The 22,577-nt window shown below is 49.4% G+C and overlaps 1 protein-coding gene across 4 annotated transcripts; it reads right to left on the bottom strand.

Moving 5' to 3' along the window:
- ACTA1 (actin, alpha 1, skeletal muscle) lies at positions 11,843-14,879 on the bottom strand. Of its 4 annotated transcripts, none has more exons than NM_001167795.1 (7): positions 14,513-14,588; positions 13,609-13,749; positions 13,178-13,502; positions 12,894-13,055; positions 12,606-12,797; positions 12,330-12,511; positions 11,843-12,246 (listed from the first exon to the last, which is right to left on the bottom strand). In NM_001167795.1, the coding sequence occupies exons 2-7, from the start codon at positions 13,735-13,737 to the stop codon at positions 12,103-12,105; spliced, it is 1,134 nt and encodes a 377-aa protein (NP_001161267.1). In that variant the 5' UTR covers positions 13,738-13,749; positions 14,513-14,588; the 3' UTR covers positions 11,843-12,102. The 4 variants fall into 4 exon arrangements, with proteins under 4 accessions (NP_001161267.1, XP_005671033.1, XP_020927589.1 ...); XM_005670976.2 differs by having other exon boundaries at positions 11,851-12,246; positions 14,495-14,879; XM_021071930.1 differs by having other exon boundaries at positions 11,851-12,246; positions 12,606-13,055; positions 14,495-14,847.

Raw genomic sequence — 22,577 nt, 5'->3', positions numbered from 1 at the left:
GCTCATAGACAGGCACACACAGGCTCTAGAAAGGCCTAGCATCCCAGATACCTGGAGGAAAGGGGGCGCAGAGCTTGAGGTCAGCTCCCTTCTTGGAGCTGGGCTCCGAGGCTCAGAGCTGCAGGGAGGGGGTGGGGAAGGGTGGAGAGGGTGCCTGGAGCGGGACCATGCTGACCTCTGAGCACATCCCTGGGGGGCTGGATGCCCATATCTCCCCTCAGGGCCCACCACGGCCACCCGTGGTCTTAAAGCTTGGGTATAAAGCCGAGCCTACTTGCCAGAGGAGAAAGGAAAAAAATCAAACCGGCCACTTGTCAGTGTCCCTCTGCTTCCTTCTAGGGTCAGACGGAGCCAGTGAAGGAGAGGACAGCTGCCTGCTCCAGAGTCCCCAAAAGGAGAGGCTGTGCCATCGGCCAGGCACCTGCTCCCAGGCGGGGTCACGGTCAGCCTGTCCCGCCCCAGCCGCAGCCCACAGGCAGACTCGGGCCCTGGGCCATGAGGCTCTCACTCTAAAGTCACCCCTCAGGGCAAGGCGACAAGGGTGTGTTGCTCTCAGCCCACCCTATTCCTCCCAGCAAGAGTAAACCCTGACCCCCTCTTCCCAGGGCCTCTATGTCCCCAGGGCTGACACAGTCAACATTTCCCCCACCTGATGCAAACAAGGTAACTTCCGGAGTCAGGACCAATAGCAGCCTCTGATGTCCATACATCGAATAGCCAAGTTGTTAAAAGCACAGAACCTCAGAGAAGCAACACAGCTCTATGTGCGGACTGAGCCCCAGATGGGCCCAGATGGGCCCAAAGGCACATGGCAGAGCACCTCTGTCCTTGACACTTGCCCGTGACCTCAGAAAGGCTCTTGTGGGTTTCACGGACCAAGAAACAGGGCCGAGTTCTTCTCCAGAAGGCAGAGTGAGAGGAAGGAGGCCGATAGCCACCCCTACCCCAGCATGTCTGGCCTTGACATTGAGGTCTTCTCAGTTGGCTGAAACCCTCCACCATGCAGGGCTGGGCAGGCTACCCCCTTGCACAGGGTGGGGGGCGGGGGTGGGGGGAAGGGGCTCAGAGACAGCAAAGGATTTACAGGAGGCAGCACCGCTCATAGGGAGCCCCGGGTTCTTGCACTGCTTTCTGATCTCCTCTCAACCCCACCCATCCTATCTCCTGCCTTCCTGCGATTTGCGGGGCCACCATGCCTCAATGTCATATGTAAGAGCCTGTTCACGCATCTTCCAGCTGCAAAGCCAGGCTGTTGTTCTGGGTGCCTCTTGGCTCCTATCCCCAGAGCCCTAACTGCCGATCCTGGTGGCTCCTCACGCCCTGGGCATGGCACTGGAAGTGCCTGCTTATGGAAAAGGTGAAGATTTCCTTGTGTGAGAGAGAGATTGCTTCCTAATTCTTCTTGAAGCTTCTGCATGATTCCCTCAGCCCTCAGCCCACCACCAGACTTCCCTTCACCCCTGGAGGTTTATTTAACCAGTCAGATATGAGCAGGAGCTGGTATAAAAATAGAGCAAGCAGAGGGAGCTGGCACCTGACTCCGTGTGGCAGACAGCTGCGGCCTCCTCCCCTCCCCCTCCCCCTCCCCTCCCTTCTCCTCCCCCTCCCTCCTCCATCCCCATTCCTCCTCCTCTTCCCCCTCCCCCTCCTCCATCCTCCTCCCTCCCTCCTCCCTCTTCCCCTCCCTTTCCACCTTCCTCCTCCTCTTCCATCCCCATCCCTCCTCTACCCCACATCCTTTCCTCCTCCTCTGCCCCCCCAGGGCCCTCAGAGCAGACACTGGATAAAGCAGTGCTATTTGGGGCAGATTTCTCCGAGGCTCATCTATCATTTATGATTTCCCTGCTTTAGTGCCTGAGATGGGAGGAAAAGAGTACAAACTCTCATTCTCCTGTGGTCTTTCTGGATTTTCTACAGAGAACATTCTAGTTCCCGGCCAGGCTTAAGGTGGGAACGGAATGAGAGGAAGTGAAGGGCTGCAGCCCATGTCATGCTCCGTGTCTCAGGGCCCAGGCTGCACCCCTTCTCAGGGCCAGGACCATTCCCCCTTCTGCCTGGGACCACCAGTTGGCCTGGCTCCCACAGCGGTCACAGCACACAAGTTTCAGGTGCCCTTGTCTCAGCAAGCATCTGAAGGTGAGCTAGACACTAAGAGTCGTTTGGGGGTCCTCTCCCCTGCCCCCAGCAGGACAGCTCCCCTCTCTCTTTCTCTTCTTAAAACAGTTCCAGGGCTTTCCATTTTTCTTAGAATAAAGAGAAAGCAGGGAGTTCCCCTTGTGGCACAGCAGAAACGAATCCAACTAGTAACCATGAGTTTGGGGGCTTGATCTTTGGCCTCACTCAGTGGACTAAGGATCTGGCATTGCCCTGAGCTGTGGTGTAGGTTGCAGACATGGCTCAGATCCTGCGTTGCTGTGGCTGTGGTATAGGCCAGCAGCTACAGCTCCGATTTGACCCCTAGCCTGGGAATCTCCATATGCTGCAGGTGCAGCCCTAATAAGAAAAAAATTAAAAATTAAAAAAAACCAACAGACCCTCAGCGGTGGAGGGCCTGCCTCCCTCTGCATACTCACTCCCCATGCCCAGCCACACTCAGCTCTCTGCAGAATGTGAACCTGCAGTACCTGCTGGCCTTCAAAAACCTTACCTGCACTGGCTCAGGTACCACCCCACCCTTGGCTGCTTCTGTATTGTCACACACCACACATCTCTGAGCATGAGCTAAACATACAGACTGACATAGATTTACGCTATTGTTTGATGAATCCTGTCTCCCACCTGTACTGAAGGCTCCTGGAGGCTGAGACCAGGACTCTTCGGCTGGCCTCTTGTCTCCCAGTTTGGTACCTGCACATAGTAGGTGCTCAGTAAATGTGAGTCAGCAAATTGATTGGTAGTTGCAGGGTGTGCCAATGAGCAGTGCAAGGGTGGAGCTCTGGATGCTTTGGGGAATGAGTTAAAGGACAATCAAAGCTGGATTTAGGATGTCACCACCTCTCCAGCTGAGGGAAGGACAGCCCCATACCTGTGTCCTTGGATAACCAGGAAGATGGGTGGAGAAAAAGATACTTCCCTGGCTGTGAGCCATGACCCTGTGCTCTCCTGTGGCCGGGAACAAATCTGTTTGCCTCACAGGGCCTGGATTGCCCTGTGGAAAAAATATGACTTCCCAGTGCCAGGCTGAGACCCAGATGCAGCAAGGGAGGTCCTGAGGGGGTCCCTGGGGATGCAAGCATGCACCTGGGTCCCTGCTCAGCTCTGTGGTCCTGATCTCACCTGCCTGCCCCGCCCCCACACCAGAGGCCTGAAACAAAACTCAGAGGAAAACCCAGATTCCAGACAACATTCTGGAGGCAGATGGGAAGCACAGTAGGCATCCTTTTAAGCATTTCTGGAGAAGTTCTAGTGCAGTCTGATTATTCCATATAGCACCGCTTGGTGCCTAGAGTAGAAGTATTTGATGCCTACATGTTGATGAGCCAGCAGCTCGGGGTGGGGGTGGGGGGCAGAATTCTAATCACCTGGCTTGGGAAGGACAAGGCATAAATGGAGCCTTTTCGGAACTTCACAGAGAACTTGGACCCTTTCTAGCCCTGGAGTCTCCCCTTCTCCTTGTTCATCCCTCGTCTGCATCCTGAGGGACCACAGAACAGCCTCTCCTTCCTCTTCCAAGGGTGCCCAGCAGGAAGAATGGGGAGGGTGGGATCTCAGACTGTCAGAGGAACAGGGACCACCATGAGCTGGGCTCCCATCCTGTCAGAGACAGAAGTTCAAGGGCATGTAAGGAGCCGGGACTGAAACCCTAGAGCCTGTATGGAGTCTGTACTAGAACCCAGGGGCCTGCACAGACCCAGGACTGGAATCCAAGATCATGCATGGAGCTGGGACTGGAACCCAGAGATGCTTCCCTGTGCCATCTGCCCATTTGCTCAGGACATCCCTGGAGCACAGACCAGAGAAATGAAAGGAGCAGGGTTAGTCCTTCTGCTGAGCCAAGTTGGGGTCACGCTTGATACAGATGGCCTCTGACCCCCGGCCAGCCCGATGCCCTAAGCTCTTCCATGGGTCTCAGGGCCCCCGCCTCCTGTCACTGGAATGGTGGAGGCGAATAGATCTGCCCAAACCCATGGCTGCCACTGGAGGCACCATTCTGGGCTGCAGGCCTACAGTGACTTTTCTTCTTGGTTTATTCTTTTTTTTTCCTTCATTTTTTGCTTAAATATTTGTAATATTAACACAGCACACATTTCTTAAAAAAAAAACACACAGTTAGAAAAAATTATTGAAGTATAAAAAATGCAGGAAAAAAAAGTCGCTTATCACCCTCACCCCCCTTGCAGAAATTGCCTGGTGATGTGTCCCTTTGACCGAGTTGCTTTGTCCATTTTACCCTTCATTTTCCCTGGTCCAGTGGATCCCTGCTGCCACGTGGCACATTAGTGTTGAGCTGAAGGGCTCCAGGCAGCTCTGCCTCCCAGCTGGTAACCTGTCGTCTTGGGGAATTTTCAGACCCAGTGCATTTTTAGGCTCAGGGAAAATATAACAGCTTTAAAATAAGGCAACAGAATTTGGGGCAAAATTCCTTAAGCCCATGTGTGAGATTTGAGCTGTTTTTCAGGGGTGGCTAAAGCCAGGCCTGAGCAGCGAAAGATGCTGAGTTCTATTTTTAGGGACTATGACAGGCTGAGTTCTTGGAACAACACTCCTGTTGAAAACAGCTAAAACGCCAGATAAAGTATTTTGAACTAGGATGTGGAAGCACCAAAGAGTTGACAAGATAGTAAAGCATTATTAGGCCACAATCAGAGCGGAGCAGGCAGTGCAATGATTCTAGAAATAGCTCTTGTCCTGAGAGCCTTTGCAAGGTAACCTTAGTTACCGTGCACTTGAGGTTTAACAGCTTTGCAAAGTGTGGTGCCTTCCTCATGAAGCTGGGACCCTGAAGGGTTATACCACAGGGCACATGTGAAGTAAGCTAGGAGTAAACCCTGCCCTGCACTGACACTCAAGGATCCAAAAGGCCAGTGGTGCCTGGTAGTGGTGTGAGGTACAGATTCCTGGGAAATTGTAAACACAAGCTGAGCTCTCACACATATCTGCAGCCTACAGATATTCATATCACATGAGGGAACCAAGTCCCTGGATTTAATTTAATAAATCCATGGATTTAATTTAATATCATCTCAGATTAGCAGTATTCTAGGAGACCCCTGGCAGAAGCAAATACACATCTTTTCTGGAGAGAGTCACCTTTATTCTGGGTTTCTGAGTGTCCCACAGGTAATTCAAGGACAATGCACATGACAATGAACATGTCAAGTACTTATGGAAACAAGGTAGTGTGACAGCAAAAAAACAGGTAATAGAAACACACTCCAAGACTTCAGCTGCTGAGGACCTGGAGACCACAATTCTAATTTCTTTCTGCGAGGCTTGACTCCTCTAGGGATCTCCTATAACTGGAACTGTATGGTATTTGTGTTTTTGTGGCTGGCTTATTTGACTTAGCATTAGGCCTTCAAGTTTATCCATGTGTAGCATGTGTCAGAATCTCCTGCTTTTTTAGGGGTGAGTAACATTCCATTGTATATACATACCATGTTTTGTTTATCTACTCCTCCATTAATGAACACTGGGATGGCTTCCATTTTTGCCTATTATGAATAATGCTGTTGCAAATATGAGTGTATAATTACCACTTTGAGTCCTTGATTTTATTTCTTTGGGGTTTATACTCAGAAGTAGAATTGCAAGATCACAGTCTTGCCAAAACTTCTTATTGTGTTCTACTTGTTTGTTTGTTTTTGACCATACCCATTGTAATGAGTGTAATTTTATGCTTATTTTATTGGCCACTTACATATTCTTTTGTGAAGGGTCTCTTCAAAATATTTTGCGAACTTTATTGCATTTTTGTCTGTTACTGAATTTTAGAGGTTTTTAAAATTCAGCCTGGACACCAACACTTTGTCAATACATGTTTTGCAAATATTTTCCCCCAGTGTGTGACTTAACTATTCATTTTCTTAATGGTGCTCTTTAATGAGCAACTATTTTAATTTTGGTGGAAGCCCAATTTCCCAATTCTTCAGAAAGAGAAAGAAACAAAATGGATTGAAGGCAAGATCTGAAGAAACAAGGGCTGATAATTTCCCAAACATGTTGAATGACACAAACCCACATATTCAAAAAGCTTGTAAATTCCAAACAAGATACATAAAAAGACACCTACAATTAGGTACACATAGAGAAATGGCAGAAAATCAAAGAGAAAGGGAAAGAATTTCTTTAAGCAGAAATGTGGGGAGAGAGAAATGCAGCTTGCCTCAAAGAAGAAGTAGGCTGACTGCTGACTTCTCAACAGTATCAAGGGCACTCAGAAGGCAGAAAAATGTCATCGACAACATACCAAAGGGGAGTTCCATGGTGGCTCAGCTGGTTAAGGATCTGGCATCACTGCTGTAGTGCAGGTTTGATCCCTAGCCCAGGAACTTCCACATGTAGCCAAAAATAAAAATATAAATATGCCAGAAATAACTGTTAACCAGTAATCCTATATTGGCAAAAAAAGTCTTTCAAGAATGAAGAAGAAATAAAGACATATACAAGCAAACAAAAATGGAAATATTGTGCTACCAGCAGTTCATCACAAAAGGAAATTCTAAAGACTGCTTCAGGAAGAAGGGAAATAGTCCCCCGGGGAAAGGACCCATAGGAAAGAAGAAATGAGCAGAGAAAATTGCTGACCTACAATAAAATCTAAACTTTATAAAACAATTATGGTTTCTAAGGAGGTTAAAGCCATGACTGATGTATGGTAAATAAAAGCATGTAGAGGTTTATAAAGACAGAATGAAAATATGTGACAAGTCAGGAGGATGGTAAATGAATGAATTACCAGTCCTCAGAGAGTCTGATGTTGTTCAAGAAGGCTAAACATATTGATTAATTTTAGGCTTTGAACAGGCAAGACTAATAGCACAAAATAAAATGATAATTTAAACCCAAATATACCAGTAATTACATTGACTATAAATGGATCAAGTGTCTCAACTAAAAGATAAAACTGTCAAGTTGGAAAAAATTATTCAGCCTTATACTATTTATAAGAAATATATATATATATTCTATATATGTAATATAACATAAATATAAAATATATTTTATATAGTATATATAGTATAAGGTTATATCAAAATTGAAAATAAAAGTATAGAGTCAAGAGTTACAAGTTCAAATCTTTGTTCTGCTACTTTCACTAATTTATAAACTTAGGCAAGTCACTCAGTCATGAAGTTTTACTTTTATCTATAAAAGCGGAAGGATAACCTCATCCTAACTACCTCAGTAGATAAAATGAGCTAATGGATGTGAAATTTCTTCATATAGCATAAGACACAATATTAACATAAGATATGCATGGACTCTTAAAATGAATTCAGAGTGGCCTCTCAGGTATTATAGTGGGTTGAATTGTCACCCCTGTCTATGGACTGGGTTGTGTCATCACCTTGCTGAAGTCCTAACCCCCACCCAGTCAGTACCTTGGAATGTGACTGTATTTGGAGACAGGGTCTTTGAAGAAATAATTAAGTTAAAATGAAGTCTTTAGGGTGGCCTTAATCAGGTATGACTGGTGTCCTGAAAGGAGGAAATTTGGACACCAACATGGAGAGAGGGAAGACAAGTGAGGACACACGGAGAAGACAGCTGTCTACAAGCCAAGGAAGGAGGCCTTGTTGGAGCCACCCCTGCCTTGATTTCAGATTTCTAGCCTCCAGAACTGTGGGGAAAAAATCCTGTTGTATTAAGCCACCCAGTTTGTGGTAATTTGTTAGAAGAAACTAACAGAGGTCCCATGAAGGAAATTAAGAATGATGGGATCCAAGCATGTTATGGCCACCCTTGACCCATGATATAAAGAGACCACTACCCTGAGACCAGCTCCAGGAACCAGAACGCTCCATGTGGTGATAAGGTTTAGGAAACCCCAACAACTCACATGAAAGGCAATTCTAATTCTATGGATGCCTATGAGAAGTACCAACATCATCTTGGCATACTTCCCCACCTTTGTTTCATTCCTCACCAACCCCAAAAACTTTTCAGGGTCAGGAGAAGCCATTAAGAAACTGACGAGGAGGAGTTCCCGTTGTGGCACAGCAGAAATGAATCTGACTAGTATCCATGAGGATGTGGGTTGGATCCCTGCCCTGGCTCAGTAGAATGGGGATCCAGTATTGCCATGGGCTGTGGTGTAGGTTGCAGATGAGGCTTGGATCTGGCATTGCTGTGGCTGTGGTGGAGGCCAGCAGCTGCAGATCCAATTGGACCCCTAGCCTGGGAACTTCCACATGCCTTGGGTGCAGCCCTTAAAAAAAAAAAAATAGAAAGAAAGAAAAGGAGTTCCCATCATGGCTCAGTGGTTAATGAATCCGACTAGGAACCATGAGGTTACAGGTTTGGTCCCTGGCCTTCCTCAGTGGGTTAAGGATCCGGCGTTGCCGTGAGCTGTGGTATAGGTTGCAGACACGGCTCGGATCCCACATTGCTGTGGCTCTGGCGTGGGCCGGTGGCTACAGCTTCGATTCGCCCCTAGCCTGGGAACCTCCATATGCCGCGGGAGTGGCCCAAGAAATGGCAAAAAGACAAAAAAGAAAAAGAAAAAGAAAAAAAAAGAAATGGACAAGGAGGAGAAGGAGCACTCAGAGGGCTCAGAGGACTTCCTTGGTGGCACAGAAGCGTAAGGATCTGGTGTTGTCACTGCTGTGGTCAGGTCACTGCTGTGGCACTGGTTTAATTCCCTGGCCTGGGAACTTCCACATGCCATGGGTACAGGGGGAAAAATATCAGAGGGCCCAGGACACTTTCACCTAGTGACAGGACCACACTTGTAGAGGTGCCCCCCATTCCTCACTCACACCAGCTAGCCTCCAGCTGACTCTGTCACCCCATGTCACCTCTGGAAGTTGCAGTCCACAGCCTGTTTGGGAGAGTGGCTGTGGCTATGGGTGATAAGGATGCAGGTGGACCTGGAACCATGGACCCTGTCATGCTGCCCACCTTGCCAGAACACAAGCAAAGCAGACCTCAGTTTCTCTCCAAGACCAGCAGCTTGGGCAGAGATCATCAGCTTGCGGAAATGCCCTAAAAGGGCTGTGACACATCAACAGTGCTAAAAGGAGTGTCTTCGAAGGACAGTGCAGGACACCTCCTACAAATAAGTGGAGGTGAGGAAAATGCAGCAAGAAACAAAGGGAGGAAGGCAGGCCAGGTAGGCTGGCCACGAGTGCCCACAGGGTCAGGGCTGGTCTGTGACCTGAGCACATTCCGCCTTGTTCTTAGGGCAAAGGCACTGCTGGGTCAGAGGCAGTGCTACTCTGTGTTCCCAAGGCCAGGGGTGGTCAGGCCTTCTCGAGCATAGCACTCCTTATAGAGGCATGTTTCTCCAAAAGAACCCATATCTGGACTCATCCAGCCCTGTCAGAAAACAATCCTGTGCAGGAGGGAAGCCTGCCCAGCAGTGATACATGCAAAACAGCCACTATGTCCACAGCATCCAATGGTCATGGTCCAGGGTGGGCCTGCCTCCCTCCCAGCCAGCAGGTCCAACAGGTTTTGTGGTGCTCAGAGTCAAGGCATAAGTTCCTAGTGATGGTGGGGGTCGGGACAGCAAACCCCAAGGATGGGACCACATCTTAGCCTCTCTGTGCCCCTTGCACATAGAAGATAGACAATACAATATTTCATTGACCCCTTCTGTGTTCTGCCACACTTGGGGGTGACAGCTCAGGGGACTAATGGAGTTGGGAGGTACCCTGATATTCCATGTATTTAAATATATACACACGTTCTTTACTACGCCACAGCAAAAATCTTCTCTCAGGCCTAAGCAACACCATTAACCAAATCCCTGTAATCACAACCAATAGGAGAGCAGGAAAGATGCATAAAACTCATAAACTATAGGACCCTTGTTTCTTTTTAGAGAAGTATCAGAAAAGAAAAGGTAACTTTTAGATTTGGCACATTTCCAATGAAACCGCACAATTTTATAATTTTTGCACACATTTTTCAGTAGAAGAGCAATGTCAAATGTGGCACAAGAGGAAATGCTACCAGTTTATATTGAAAGCTTTTGTCAGTTATAAAATATCATGAATCATTTGATGATTATGATCACAGGAGAAGTGGCTCCATTACCTCCTTAAATATCCTACTTAAATCCTAATTAAGTGGTCTGGGATTTTGGTTAAAAAAGATTTAACATGCCAGTTAGCTGACTTATGTAATTCTGACATTTCTTCCCAGCTGCTGGCTGCCTGAATTATTCAGGCTGTGTATGTGTGTTGTTTGTTCAGATATGCCTGCATAAATTTGTTATTATCCACAATAGCTGGATTCCTCTGAAAGACTAGAATTTAGCCCATTTTTAACCTTTATCCATCCTGGGTGGATAAATGCATGGTTTTCAATGGACATGGCATCATATGCTTATTTTACTAAAATCTCAATTTCTGGAAGTTCCCAATGTAGCTCAGTGGTATATGAACCCAACTAGTATCTATGAAGATGCAGGTTCAATCCCTGGCCTCGATAGGTGGGTTAAGGATCTGGCATTGCCATGAGCTATGGTGTAGGTCACAGATGCTACTGGGATCCTGCACTGATGTGGCTGCATTGCTATAGCCCAGCAGCTGTAGTTCCAATTTGACTCCTAGCCTGGGAACTTCCATAAGCCACAGTGTGGCTCTTACTTAAATAAATAAACAAACAAACAAAACAAACAAAGCCAAAAAACCCTTAAGTTCTTCTGAATGGTCGCTTCTCTCTTGATATCTGGGTTTGAGGGTGTTCCTGCCTTGGAAGTGTCAATGATTTCAGAAGCTTCTCAATAAGCCACAAAGGAGGGAATAAACATATGGTAATGTGGCATATAACATAGCTATACTGTTCATTCTACTTAGAAACATTTCCAAATGACTGTATTATCTTTGAGTCAGAATTTCTTTTATTTAGGGGCCACTTTTCCTGGGAACCTCGACTAGGAAACTTGAGGCTACTTTTTAAAATACAGATACACTACTCTCTCCTAGAAGTTCAAACTGTTACTATGTTTTGTTCCTTTAAAACATTGCAGGCATGAGCAGGATTGCCCCTTCTCCCTGCTTACCTCCTCCTAGTTAGGACCTTCTGCACTCCCTTCCCTGCAGACATTTCCCTGCTGGCCCGCCAAGGATGCACAGTCCTTCCTTTGGAACCGTCAACTGGTCTTTCCTCATCCTCCTCCCACCTCTGGGCCCCACTCACCCCCCCGCCAAAGGAAGCTTTTTTATACCATCAACACCCGGCTTGAAGCAAAGGCCGTCTCAGTCCGGAATAGAAGTGGTTATCTTCACTTTGTAAATGAGAACCGGTACTTTAAAAGCGGATGTAGCCCTTTCATTTAGATTTCGAGATTCAATAAGGAACGCGTAGGAGGAGCAGGAATACGCTTTGCAGGGCGGCCCTCGGTCCCAGCACCACGGTCAGCGCCCTGCCGGCGTCAAGACCCAGACGCCGGCGCTGCTGCCCCATCGCTGGCTGCAGCCCCAGCACAGGGACAAGGGGGACACGCCCCAGGGTCAAGTCGGGCCTCGGCTGGCCTGCCAGTACAGGGAACCGATCTGAGCCAGAGGGGAAAATCATGAGTACGGGGAGATTTAATCATGGTTTTGAAAAGAGTGCATTCGTTCAGAGTATTGTGAAAAGTGACGCTGAGGTAGAAAGCTGGGGGTCCCTCTTCCTCCCGACCCCCGCCGCTCCCCACCCCCGCCGCTCCTCACCCCCGCAAATAAACACAGCAGACAATTTTACGCAGCATAACAGAATGGCTGAGTTTAATGCTTCAAGTTTTCCATTTCCTTCCACAGGGCTTCGTTTTAAAAATAACAAAATGAGGTAAATAAGTTAATGTATGTACACGTTATAAACATTGTGTCGGTTTGGGCAGCAGCAACGCAGGCGGTGGGAGAGCAGTTGCCGCTTGGTGGCTCGAGGTCAGCCACTGCACTTGAGCAGATTCGTCGTCCTGAGGAGAAGTCGCAGCTGTTGGAATGGGGTTTAGAAGCATTTGCGGTGGACGATAGATGGGCCGGCCTCGTCGTACTCCTGCTTGGTGATCCACATCTGCTGGAAGGTGGACAGCGAGGCCAGGATGGAGCCGCCGATCCACACGGAGTACTTGCGCTCCGGCGGGGCGATGATCTGTAAGACAGAGACAACCGGTCAGGTGGGCGCAGTCGCAGCCTGGAGCCCACTAACGGGCATGGGCGCGGGCCGCCGCCCACCTTGATCTTCATGGTGCTGGGGGCCAGAGCGGTGATCTCCTTCTGCATGCGGTCAGCGATGCCCGGGTACATGGTGGTGCCCCCTGACATGACATTGTTGGCGTACAGGTCCTTCCTGATATCGATGTCGCACTTCATGATGCTGTTGTAGGTAGTCTCATGGATGCCCGCCGACTCCATGCCTGGGGGCAGCGGGGAATCAGGAGCATGAGTTGGAGGGTGGGTAGGCCGCGGGTGACGGGCGGGGTGCTTGCGGGGTGGGCCTGCAGGGCTCACCGATGAAGGAGGGCTGGAAGAGCGTTTCCGGGCAGCGGAAGCGCTCGTTGCCGATGGTGATGACCTGGCCGTCTGGCAGCTCGTAGCTCTTCTCCAGGGAGGAGGAGGAGGCGGCGGTGGCCATCTCGTTCTCGAAGTCCAGGGCCACGTAGCATAGCTTCTCCTTGATGTCGCGCACGATCTCGCGCTCAGCTGCGGGGGACCGGGGCGGAGGAGGAGCCCTCAGCATGGGCCGGGGACTTGCGCGCAGCCCGCCCACCTGCCCAGGGAGCCCCCGGCGCCGCGCACCTGTGGTCACGAAGGAGTAGCCACGCTCGGTGAGGATCTTCATCAGGTAGTCGGTGAGATCGCGGCCGGCCAGGTCCAGGCGCATGATGGCGTGTGGCAGCGCGTAGCCCTCATAGATGGGCACGTTGTGGGTGACGCCGTCGCCAGAGTCGAGCACGATGCCTGCGCAGGGACAGCACAAGGCCGATGTGAGCGGCGGCACCCTGGCAGGGGCGGGGGTGGGGGGGAAGCCCTCGGGGAGGGGGCGGGGCTCAGCCGTGGGCGGGGCCGGCCGGGGCACTCACCGGTGGTACGGCCGGAGGCGTAGAGGGACAGCACTGCCTGGATGGCCACGTACATGGCGGGCACGTTGAAGGTCTCAAACATGATCTGAGTCATCTTCTCGCGGTTGGCCTTGGGGTTGAGGGGGGCCTCGGTGAGCAGGGTGGGGTGCTCCTCGGGGGCCACCCGGAGCTCGTTGTAGAAGGTGTGGTGCCAGATCTTCTCCATGTCGTCCCAGTTGGTGATGATGCCGTGCTCGATGGGGTACTTGAGGGTCAGGATACCTCTCTTGCTCTGAGCCTCGTCGCCCACGTAGGAATCTTTCTGACCCATACCCACCATGACGCCCTGCGGAGCGGAGACACCACGCACTCGTTACAGCGGCTTCAAGAGGGGCGGCTCTGGGCAGCACAGGGACCCCGGCCCGGCTCCCTCGGTGGACAGGCAGCCTGACCTGGTGGCGAGGGCGGCCCACGATGGACGGGAACACAGCCCTAGGGGCGTCGTCACCGGCGAAGCCGGCTTTCACCAGGCCGGAGCCATTGTCGCACACAAGGGCGGTGGTCTCGTCTTCGTCACACATGGCGTCGGGTTTCTGCAAGATCAGCAAGGCCGTGGAGATGCGCAGCGTGTCAGGCAGGAAGCCTCACTGGTCCGAGCGCCCTCCCTCCCCCGGGACCTAAGGACACCCCCAGCCCTCGTGCATCCCGCCAGGGGATCAATCCGAGCAACCTGGCAGAGCTTCGCTGCCAGGGCACTGCGCTGGGAAGAGACCTCAGAATTTCTCCACCTGGGAACCCAGGGCACACTCTTCTTCCCCTTTCCCTCTGGCACCCGCCCTCTCTGCACCTCGGTGGCCTCCCCAAGGGGGTTAAGGCCGGCAAACCCTAAGGGCTGGGAAACTGTACGGGTGGGAAGGCATGCCGTGGGTGGGGCTTGGGCGTTCCATCCGGGGAGGAATAGCCTCTTCCAGACCCCACGACATTCCAGACTCAAAAATTCCTAGGCGCCCTTTCTCTTGATGGCAAGCCGGAAAGAGAGGCCCTTGTTGTCTTTTGGCTCGGTTGGCCCTGGGGACTACTAAAGTCAAACGTTCATCTACCAGGACACATACTAAGTGTAGGTAGAGAAATCCAAAGGGGCAGGGAATAAATTTGGAGACGTTTCCAAAGGTCGACTGCTTCCTGTCTCCTCTTTAAAGCGCATGTGGCTCTGGGGACCGAGCAGCACCGAGGAGGCAGGGTCGCGGCTAATAGATGGGGTCGGCTGGGCTCCCGGAAGCTCTCTGGGCTCCCCTCGACAGTGCCCTGTCTCCCTGTCCCCATCCCACTCTTGTCTACCTGGGCGGGTGGCTACACCTGCTGCTCTCCGGCTGGGGCCCTGGTCGCCGCGGGAGGGAAGCGAGGCTTCTCTCGGCGCTGTCCGCTGCGGTGGCCGCTGGTCCCCACGCTCAGGTTTTATATAGCCCGCGGGTTCTCCCCCCGAGCCGCCTCACAGGAATGTCGCTCCCCTTCTCGAGCCATATTTGGGTGTTGGGCACTGGAGCCCCCTCCCCCGGCGGGTTAGCGGCCTGGGCCCCCGCCCGGGTCCCCTGTGCTGACCAAAGAAGGAGCGGCCTGGCCGGAGCCCAGGTAAAGCGGGCCTGGCCGTATATGGAGTGTCTCCCGGGCTGGTGGGCCCCTCCCGACCCGGCCCAGCTGCCCCCCGGAGGGGCTGGGGTGGGGCGAGGTTCACCGCCTGCGCCGGGAGGCGCGAGTGCGCCTGCGCCTGGGGCTGCACCTGTCCGCGGGCCGCCCCGCCCCGGTCTACCCTGCGCCCGGGGCCTCTGGAAGGTGCCGCCACACTGTATCCCTACTTCGGGTTCTTTACTCAGACCCCCAAACCCTCTAGAGCGACTCCAGGGAGGAGGGAGACGTGTCCAAGTGGTGGAGTGGTGGTGGGCTGGAGAGATAGAGGAGCGGTCGCACCCGGAGTCCTGGGTAGGGCAGGAAGGCGACCCCTCCCCCAGCTCCCCAGCGATCACTTCTCCCCGCTACCCGGAGCGCCCCGGATCCGGAGGGCTGACCCTGTCGGTCCCCACCCCCACCGGAGAGGGCCACCGGCAGCGGGAGGGCGCGCAGCTGTCTCGGGGCAGACAACTGGCCGCGGGGCGCGAGAGCGGAGCGGTGGGAGGAGGCGCGGGGCTCCCGGGGACAGGCTCAGGGCGGTGGCTCTGACAACGCTGGGCACAAAGCCAGGGCCCCGGAGCAGTCCGCACCAGAGAACGCGCTTGGGGGCTTGTGAAGGGAGTGAATTTCGGGGGGTGACGGCTCCGGTCCGGGGTGCGGTGGGCCGAGCTGAGCGCCCTCATGTCTTTTTGGGGGGTTGAGTGTCCCTCCCTTGAGGCTGAGAAGTAAGGGTCACACCCCTCGACCTGGAGGTGGAAACAGAGAGGTGCCCTTACTAGATGATATGTCACCCGTGCTTCCTCCAGATGGAAGACAAGGACGTTGCACTGTAGGCTGGGCAGCAGTTTTCCTTCTGGAAAGGCTGAACAAGTTCATCTTTCTATTTAGAGGACGATGCCCAGCCAAGGCCAGGCTGCCTCCCAGTCCACCTTGGAGAGTCACCGTCTACCAGAGCGCTGAAGCAGTTCTATTTATATCGCTGATATATGGGGATATGCCTTCCTAATTTTCTAGAAGGATTTGGATCTACTTATGGTAAGGTGGAGTGGGGGTCAGAGGAGGTTATCCAGTTGGTGCTTCTCACTCCCTGCCCCCTTCCCCTGGCCCCAAGGACAGCTCTAACCTTGTTGTGGAAGGCACAGGGGAAACAATTTTCTGTGATGAACTCAGTGACATGCTTTAAGGGGTACATCAGGGATATGGTGTGAGCCAGAATGGAATCACTCATTTTTTTGTAGTGCCTAAGTGTTCCCCAAATAGCTGCCACTAGCATCTGGTGGTGGGACTCAGCAACTGGGACAGTGTGGGTCCTCTTGAAGAAGCATGTGAAACCCTCTTCTATAGCCCACATCAGGACAGCCCTTCCTAAAAATGTCAGAAGTCCATTACAAAATAAAGAGTTTGGTGAGTCCAGGCCCATGTAGAAAGCTCCTGGGGTTTCATAGTCAGCTTCTTTCCCCCCAGGTTTTTATTTCTTCTGTTATAGTTGATTTACATTGTTCCGTCAATTTCTGCTGTACAGCATATCCAGCTTTTTAAATTAGAGGATGAATGAATAACTATGTTCCATCTTCAATACCTTGGGTCCTGTTCCATCAGTGGGGACTAAAGACACTGGCAGGTGCACTCTAGCTATAGCTTAAGGGGAGTAGCTTAAATTTTGGTCTCTAAGGTAGCAAGAGGTGTGCTGTCATTCACTGACTCCTAATCTGTTGACATTTAAAGGGGAAGGAGGGTGCTCAGTGCAGCTCTTTTCTCTCCTATAGCAAGCTTTTCTAATTGGCTTCAAGCACACATGAAGTGCTATGAACACAACACTCACAGGCTAGCAGAGATCTAGCTAGTCCAGCACACCTTGGGGAGATGGGCCCTGAGATGCCCAGTGGAGATGTCTGCTCTCAGCCCTGGTTGGGCCACTTTAAATACTCCCCCACTGTCACCATGGGGCAGCTCCAGGCCATTCTGGTGCTGCTGAATTCTCATTGGCTTAGGGACAGACCTGAGGGGCAGGTGGAAGGCCGCCTCCATACATGTACACTTTGGGGACACAGCAGCAGCTTGCACTCGCCTGAGTAAGCGGGTTACTGCTCGCAAAGCCTTTTGAGAACTGTGGTGAGGAAAGGTCAGCCATGCAGGGTATGCCTGACAGAGCTCCTGCTTCTAAGTTTTCAGGTGCAGCCTCAGCGCTTGATCCTGACAGGCCCTCTGCCATGACCCAGCCAGCGTGCCCACACCCCTCTTTCAGCCATGTCCCCTCAGCTCCTCACATATCTGCAGACCCCGAGTTTGCACAGTATGAGCCTTCTACCTACTTAGATGTGAATTCATAAAATGCTTCATACGCTTTCGCGTTGTTCCCATTAATTAACTATCCTGAGGTACACAAGACAGGTGATACCCGAGGCAGCTTGAAAAATAAGCAAAGCCAGGCCCAACCAGCCAGAGAGCTCGTCTCAGGTCCCAAAGCAGCTGGGGTCGTGCAGGGGCTTGGGCGACCTTCCTATCTCCCTTTAACCTTCTCCCACACCTTCTGTATTCTGGAACATAACAGATCTTCAAGGGATCTTTTCTGCTGAAGGGACAAATACATCTTAAATGCAGTCATGGCTTCACTGGCAACTATTATCTATCATCCCCAAAAGAATAGTGAGGGGGGCTGGCTGGAACACTTGAAGTCAGAAACATTCCAGTGACCAGGTGGGCAAAAGAAAAAAACAAACACATTGTCCTCACAAGCCATATGTCTAAAAATGCCCTGTGGACCACGGCAGCCAGAAAGAGGAGTTTTCTCAGCCTGGGGCTTGCTCTGCTCTGTCCCATCTAAGGGCCTAGTGATTCTCACGGAGCTGTTCCTTCCCCTCCAGCCCTCGAGCCTGCTGTAATGAACTAGTTCCAAGCTTGCTCTTTGGTAAAGCAGGTCTGGGTGTCTGCCTGCCCCCCGACTGGCTTTGTGACCTGGGAAGGCCCCTTCCAGGGATCCCACCTTACCAACTGAGGTGCCACTTACTCCTAAAGACTGATTTGAAGGTTGACACTAGGTTGGTGCCTGGAACATAAGAAACGCTACACTTCTAAGTGTTTGGAGGATGTGAAGGGGTGAGGTGGTAGGAGTGGTGAGCAAGGGACACTAAAAAATCATTAGAACTGTTCACTGAGCACTTAACATCATCACTAACTGAACAGGGGGAGCCAATGTAATTTTTTTCTTGGTTTTTCAAAATTGAAGTATAGTTCATTTACAATGTTGTGTTAGTTTCAGGTGTATAGCAAAGTGATTCAATTACATATATTATATATTCAAATATATATAAGCATTGGAAATGTTTACTGGAGTTCCCATTGAGGCTCAGCAGTTAATGAACCTGACTAGCATCCATGAGGACGAGGGTTCGATCCCTGGCCTCACTCAGTGGGTTAAGGATCCAGAGTTGCTGTGAGCTGTGGTGTAGGTCGCAGCTGCAGCTTGGATCCCACATTGCTGTGGCTGTGACATAGGCTGGCAGCTACAGCTCCTAGTTTGGGAACCTCCATATGCCTTGAAAGCAGCCCTAAAAAGAAAAAAAGAAAAAGAAATGTTTATTAACATCTAAAGTAAACACTGGCTACACTCCTTATACAATACAATCTTTAACACAATAACAAAAATGTATACACTTCAAATATTAGCAAACTGTTTGAATGCAATTCCCATTTTTTTGGTAACTTGTTCACATTCAGAACTAGTCACTGGACTTAGAAAGCATGAGGAAGGTGACCAGCTGGCTCAGTAAGCTAAACATTCATCTTAAAGAACAGAAAACTAAAAAAAAGCGAGGATGATTCTCAAATTTCCAGCTCACAAGAAATATAATTTAAACAAACAATAAAATCTTTATTTGAGCAAAAAATAAAAATAAACCATAGAACAGTTTTGAAAAGCTAACAGGACCATTTCTATATTCATTATGAAAACTAGTATAAGAAAAGTAATCTGAGAATTTCCTTAAAAGTTCTCATTAGCCATTATTTATGGTATATTCCATAACACTGATATCAAGCTATTAGACTCACAAGTTAATATAGCATAACTTTTACAGTCTTGAGAGTTAACTGTGATTTTTATTTTAACCTTGGATACTACTGATTCAAAGCTAATATTAGCAGTCCTTTTGGCCATCATGTCATGGATCTGAAGATTCAGTTAAATTCATCAAGCTATGTGTATGTATACTATACACACACCCCCACACCCACACATATATATGCTTTTTCAGATTTTTTCCCATTATAGGTTATTACAAGGTCCTTGTATTTATTTTATTTCATGCCATTTCATTTTTTGAAATGAAATATATATACAGAAAGTCCTTGTATTTATTTTATTTCATGCCATTTCATTTTTTCACCCTGTGGCAAATGCAAGTTCCCAGGCCAGATGCTGAATCCCAAACACAGCTGCAACCTATGCCACAGATGTGGCAATGCCAAGTCTTTAACCCACTGCACCACAGAGGGAACTACTATAATTTTAAATATATCTGGAATACACAAAGACCAGGTATCATTTAAAATGGTAAAAAAATAAATAAATAAAACAAACACCTCAACCCAACCCAAGTGTTTTAAAATTGTTAAGAAGAGGACAGAGAGGCAGAGAGAGTAAAAGACCTATTAAATAAATTATGATGCAGCCATATGGTAAAGTGTCAGGCAGTCATTAAAAACTGTATCTTAAAAGAGTACTGAAGACATGCATTCTTAAAGGGGGGGAGATTTGGTTCTTAGGAGGTTGGAAAATATCTTAGTTATTACAATGCTTTGTGGTTTCCAAAGGCTGTGGTACATAAAAAGATATACAGTGTATCTGTGGTATTAAACTTCCATGGGGGTGGGGGTGAAGGGAGCAGAAAGATTAAAGTCTCCTTAGGAGGAGTGATGATGAAAAACAGGTTGAGAAAGACTGGATTAAAGATATACAGAAATGCTCACACTATCTCATGTCAAAATAAGTAAGTTAGAAAATGTAATACATGTACATTCTAAAATGTTCTAGGATATATTTTAAAATGGTAACTGAAGTTATTTCTAGCTGGTGGGATTACAGGGGTTTATTTGCCCATCTATTTTAAAAAATAGGTTCATATTCTCTACAGTATTTTTATTTTTATTTTTTGTCTTTTTAGGGCCATAACCGTGGCATATAGAGGTTCCCAGGCTAGGGGGCAAATCAGAGCTGCAGCTGCCGGTCTACCCCACAACCACAGCAACTGGGTATCTGAGCCGCATCTGCCACCTACACCACAGCCCACGACAATGCTGGATCCTTAACCCACTGAGTGAGGCCAGTGATGGAACCTGCATCCTCATGGATGCTAGTCAGATTTGCTTCTGCTGAGCCACAACAGTAACTCCTATAGTATTTTTAAAATTTTAGAATTACACAAGATTATGTATAAAAAATATATACTTTGGGGAGTTCCCTTATGGCTCAGCAGGCTAAGGGTTCAGCACCATCACTGCTGTGGCTCTGGTTATTGCTATGATGCAGGTTTCATCCTCAGCTCGGGAACTTCTGCATGCCAGCATCACGGCCAAAAATAAAAATTAAAAAAAGAACTGTTTTACACACACACACACACACACACACACACACACACTTTGGTATTTAGTGAGTAGATTTTACATAGGAACGGGAAAGCTGTTTTCTCCAGAGCTGTTCCTTGAGTACAATGTCCAGGAACAGGCAGTTGGGTTACACAAACTCTTCTGTAGGTATCAGCCTTAAAACACCACATGCATGGGCAGCAAGGCTAAGTCATCACGGGGTGACTCCCCTGCAGCTCCCCTGGAAGAGAACTGTGCCTCACACCCTGAGTCCCCACAGCCCTTACAACTTGCTGGGTGATGCTTTAGGAAAACCCCAATTCAGACCCCAAAGTAAAAAAGAAGCATAATCCAATGTTTAAAAAGTTTTTGTCATCGTGGTGCAGTGGTTAATGAATCTGACTAGGGACCATGAGGTTGCAGGTTCGATCCCTGCCCTTGCTCAGTGGGTTAAGGATCCGGCGTTGCCGTGAGCAGTGGTGTAGGTCGCAGATGAGGCTCGGATCCTGTGTTGCTGTGGCTCTGGTGTGGGCCGGCGGCTACAGCTCCGATTCGACCCCTAGCCTGGGAACCTCCACATGCCACTGGAGCAGCCCTAGAAAAGACAAAAAAAAAAAAAAAGTTTTTGTCAAAAAGGAAGAAGCTTTGAAACAGAAGCTACCTTCTACCTCCCAAGGACTCCAGCAGGTGTCTCACTGTGTAACTCAAGTCCTGTCTTAATCCCTGACACATTCAGATTCCTAAAACATACCAACACCTAGGGCCTGCTCCTCATGATCAAAACCACAGGCTTACTGTCTGATTTAACTGGGGCCACAGGCTGGGACATTCTCAGCAGCGTTCAGACAGGAGTGACAAAAAAACCTTCTCCAAATCAGTGAAGTTGCTCTTTCCTTAGAAAATGTGCTCACCTTTATTATTTGTCATCATCAACTACTCAGTTTATATAAAAATCAGCAATTTTTAAATAAAGACTATGCTGTGAAACAAATTTTTAAAATTTAGGAGAAAAAATTATTCAAGATCTTAGGCCCTAAGTTCATTATGACTATTAAATAATTTTTAAAAACCTAACAATTTTGGGAGCTGTTACTCCCATCGCTGAGACTGGAGACAACGCAGTGGTTTTTGTTTTTTGTTTGGTTTTTGGGTTTTTTGGTTTGTTTGTTTTATTAGGGCCGAAAGTGCAGCATAGGGAAGTTCCCAGGCTAGGGGTCGAATTGGAGCTACAACTGCCAGCCTTCACCACAGCCACAGCAATGCCAGATTCAAGTTGTGTCTGTGACCTGCACCACAGTTCACGAGCACCGGTACTTGACCCGCTTGAGGAAGGCCAGGGATCGAACCCACATCCTCATGGATACTAATTGGATTCGTTTCCCCTGAAGCACAACGGGAACTTCCAGACAATGCAGTGGTTTTACATTATGTGATCCATGGGCTAGGAGTCTCATGGGACTGGCTCTTGTCACACTAGGGACTGGGTCTGTGGGGGCCTGAGTGCATGATCACCTGACAGGACCTTACAGGTGAGGACTCTAAGTGCCTGCAAAACCAAACACAAGAACTCGACACTGCTACCTCATGTGACAAACTCCTCTCACATCTCCTACTGCCCCTCAGGATATCCCTGGCCCCGCCCCCAGGCTGTGCTGCCTACAGAAACCAGGGGGCCCTGAGGCTGTCTCCCTCCTGGGGATCTTGCCCCCCTCGTGGGATCCTGTTGTGAACTGCTCTTCCAAACAGGGTCAAAAGCAGGACCTGAAGCCTGGAGGGGAGAGGGCACTGGGAACTGGGCTCTCCTCACCAAATTTAACTTCTGACCTTTTCAGCTGCTGGAGCAAGTTGTTTAGTGAGCATTCAGCTGGGCCAAAGTCTGAATATGCCAGCAACTCCCTGCCTTTATTTAAAGCCGGATAAAGAATGAGTGACGACATCGGTCAGGACAAAGCAGCTTTGAGAACCACTGCTTAATAGGGCAGTTAAATCAGCTGCCCTATTAAGGAAACCTATAATGGTTTCTAGCATCACACACACCTTACATTAGCTAGACAGACTGTGGTAAGGCTGGAATTCAGTATATATTACCCTGAAAATACACAAAGTGGATTGAATCCCCACACTGAAAGGTTATAACCTATTACATGGGAACTTAGAGAAAGTCACATAAATA

This window comes from Sus scrofa, chromosome 14, assembly GCF_000003025.6.
Source record: "Sus scrofa isolate TJ Tabasco breed Duroc chromosome 14, Sscrofa11.1, whole genome shotgun sequence".
Taxonomy (NCBI): Eukaryota; Metazoa; Chordata; class Mammalia; order Artiodactyla; family Suidae; genus Sus; species Sus scrofa.
This window is presented reverse-complemented; position numbering and strand designations above follow the sequence as displayed.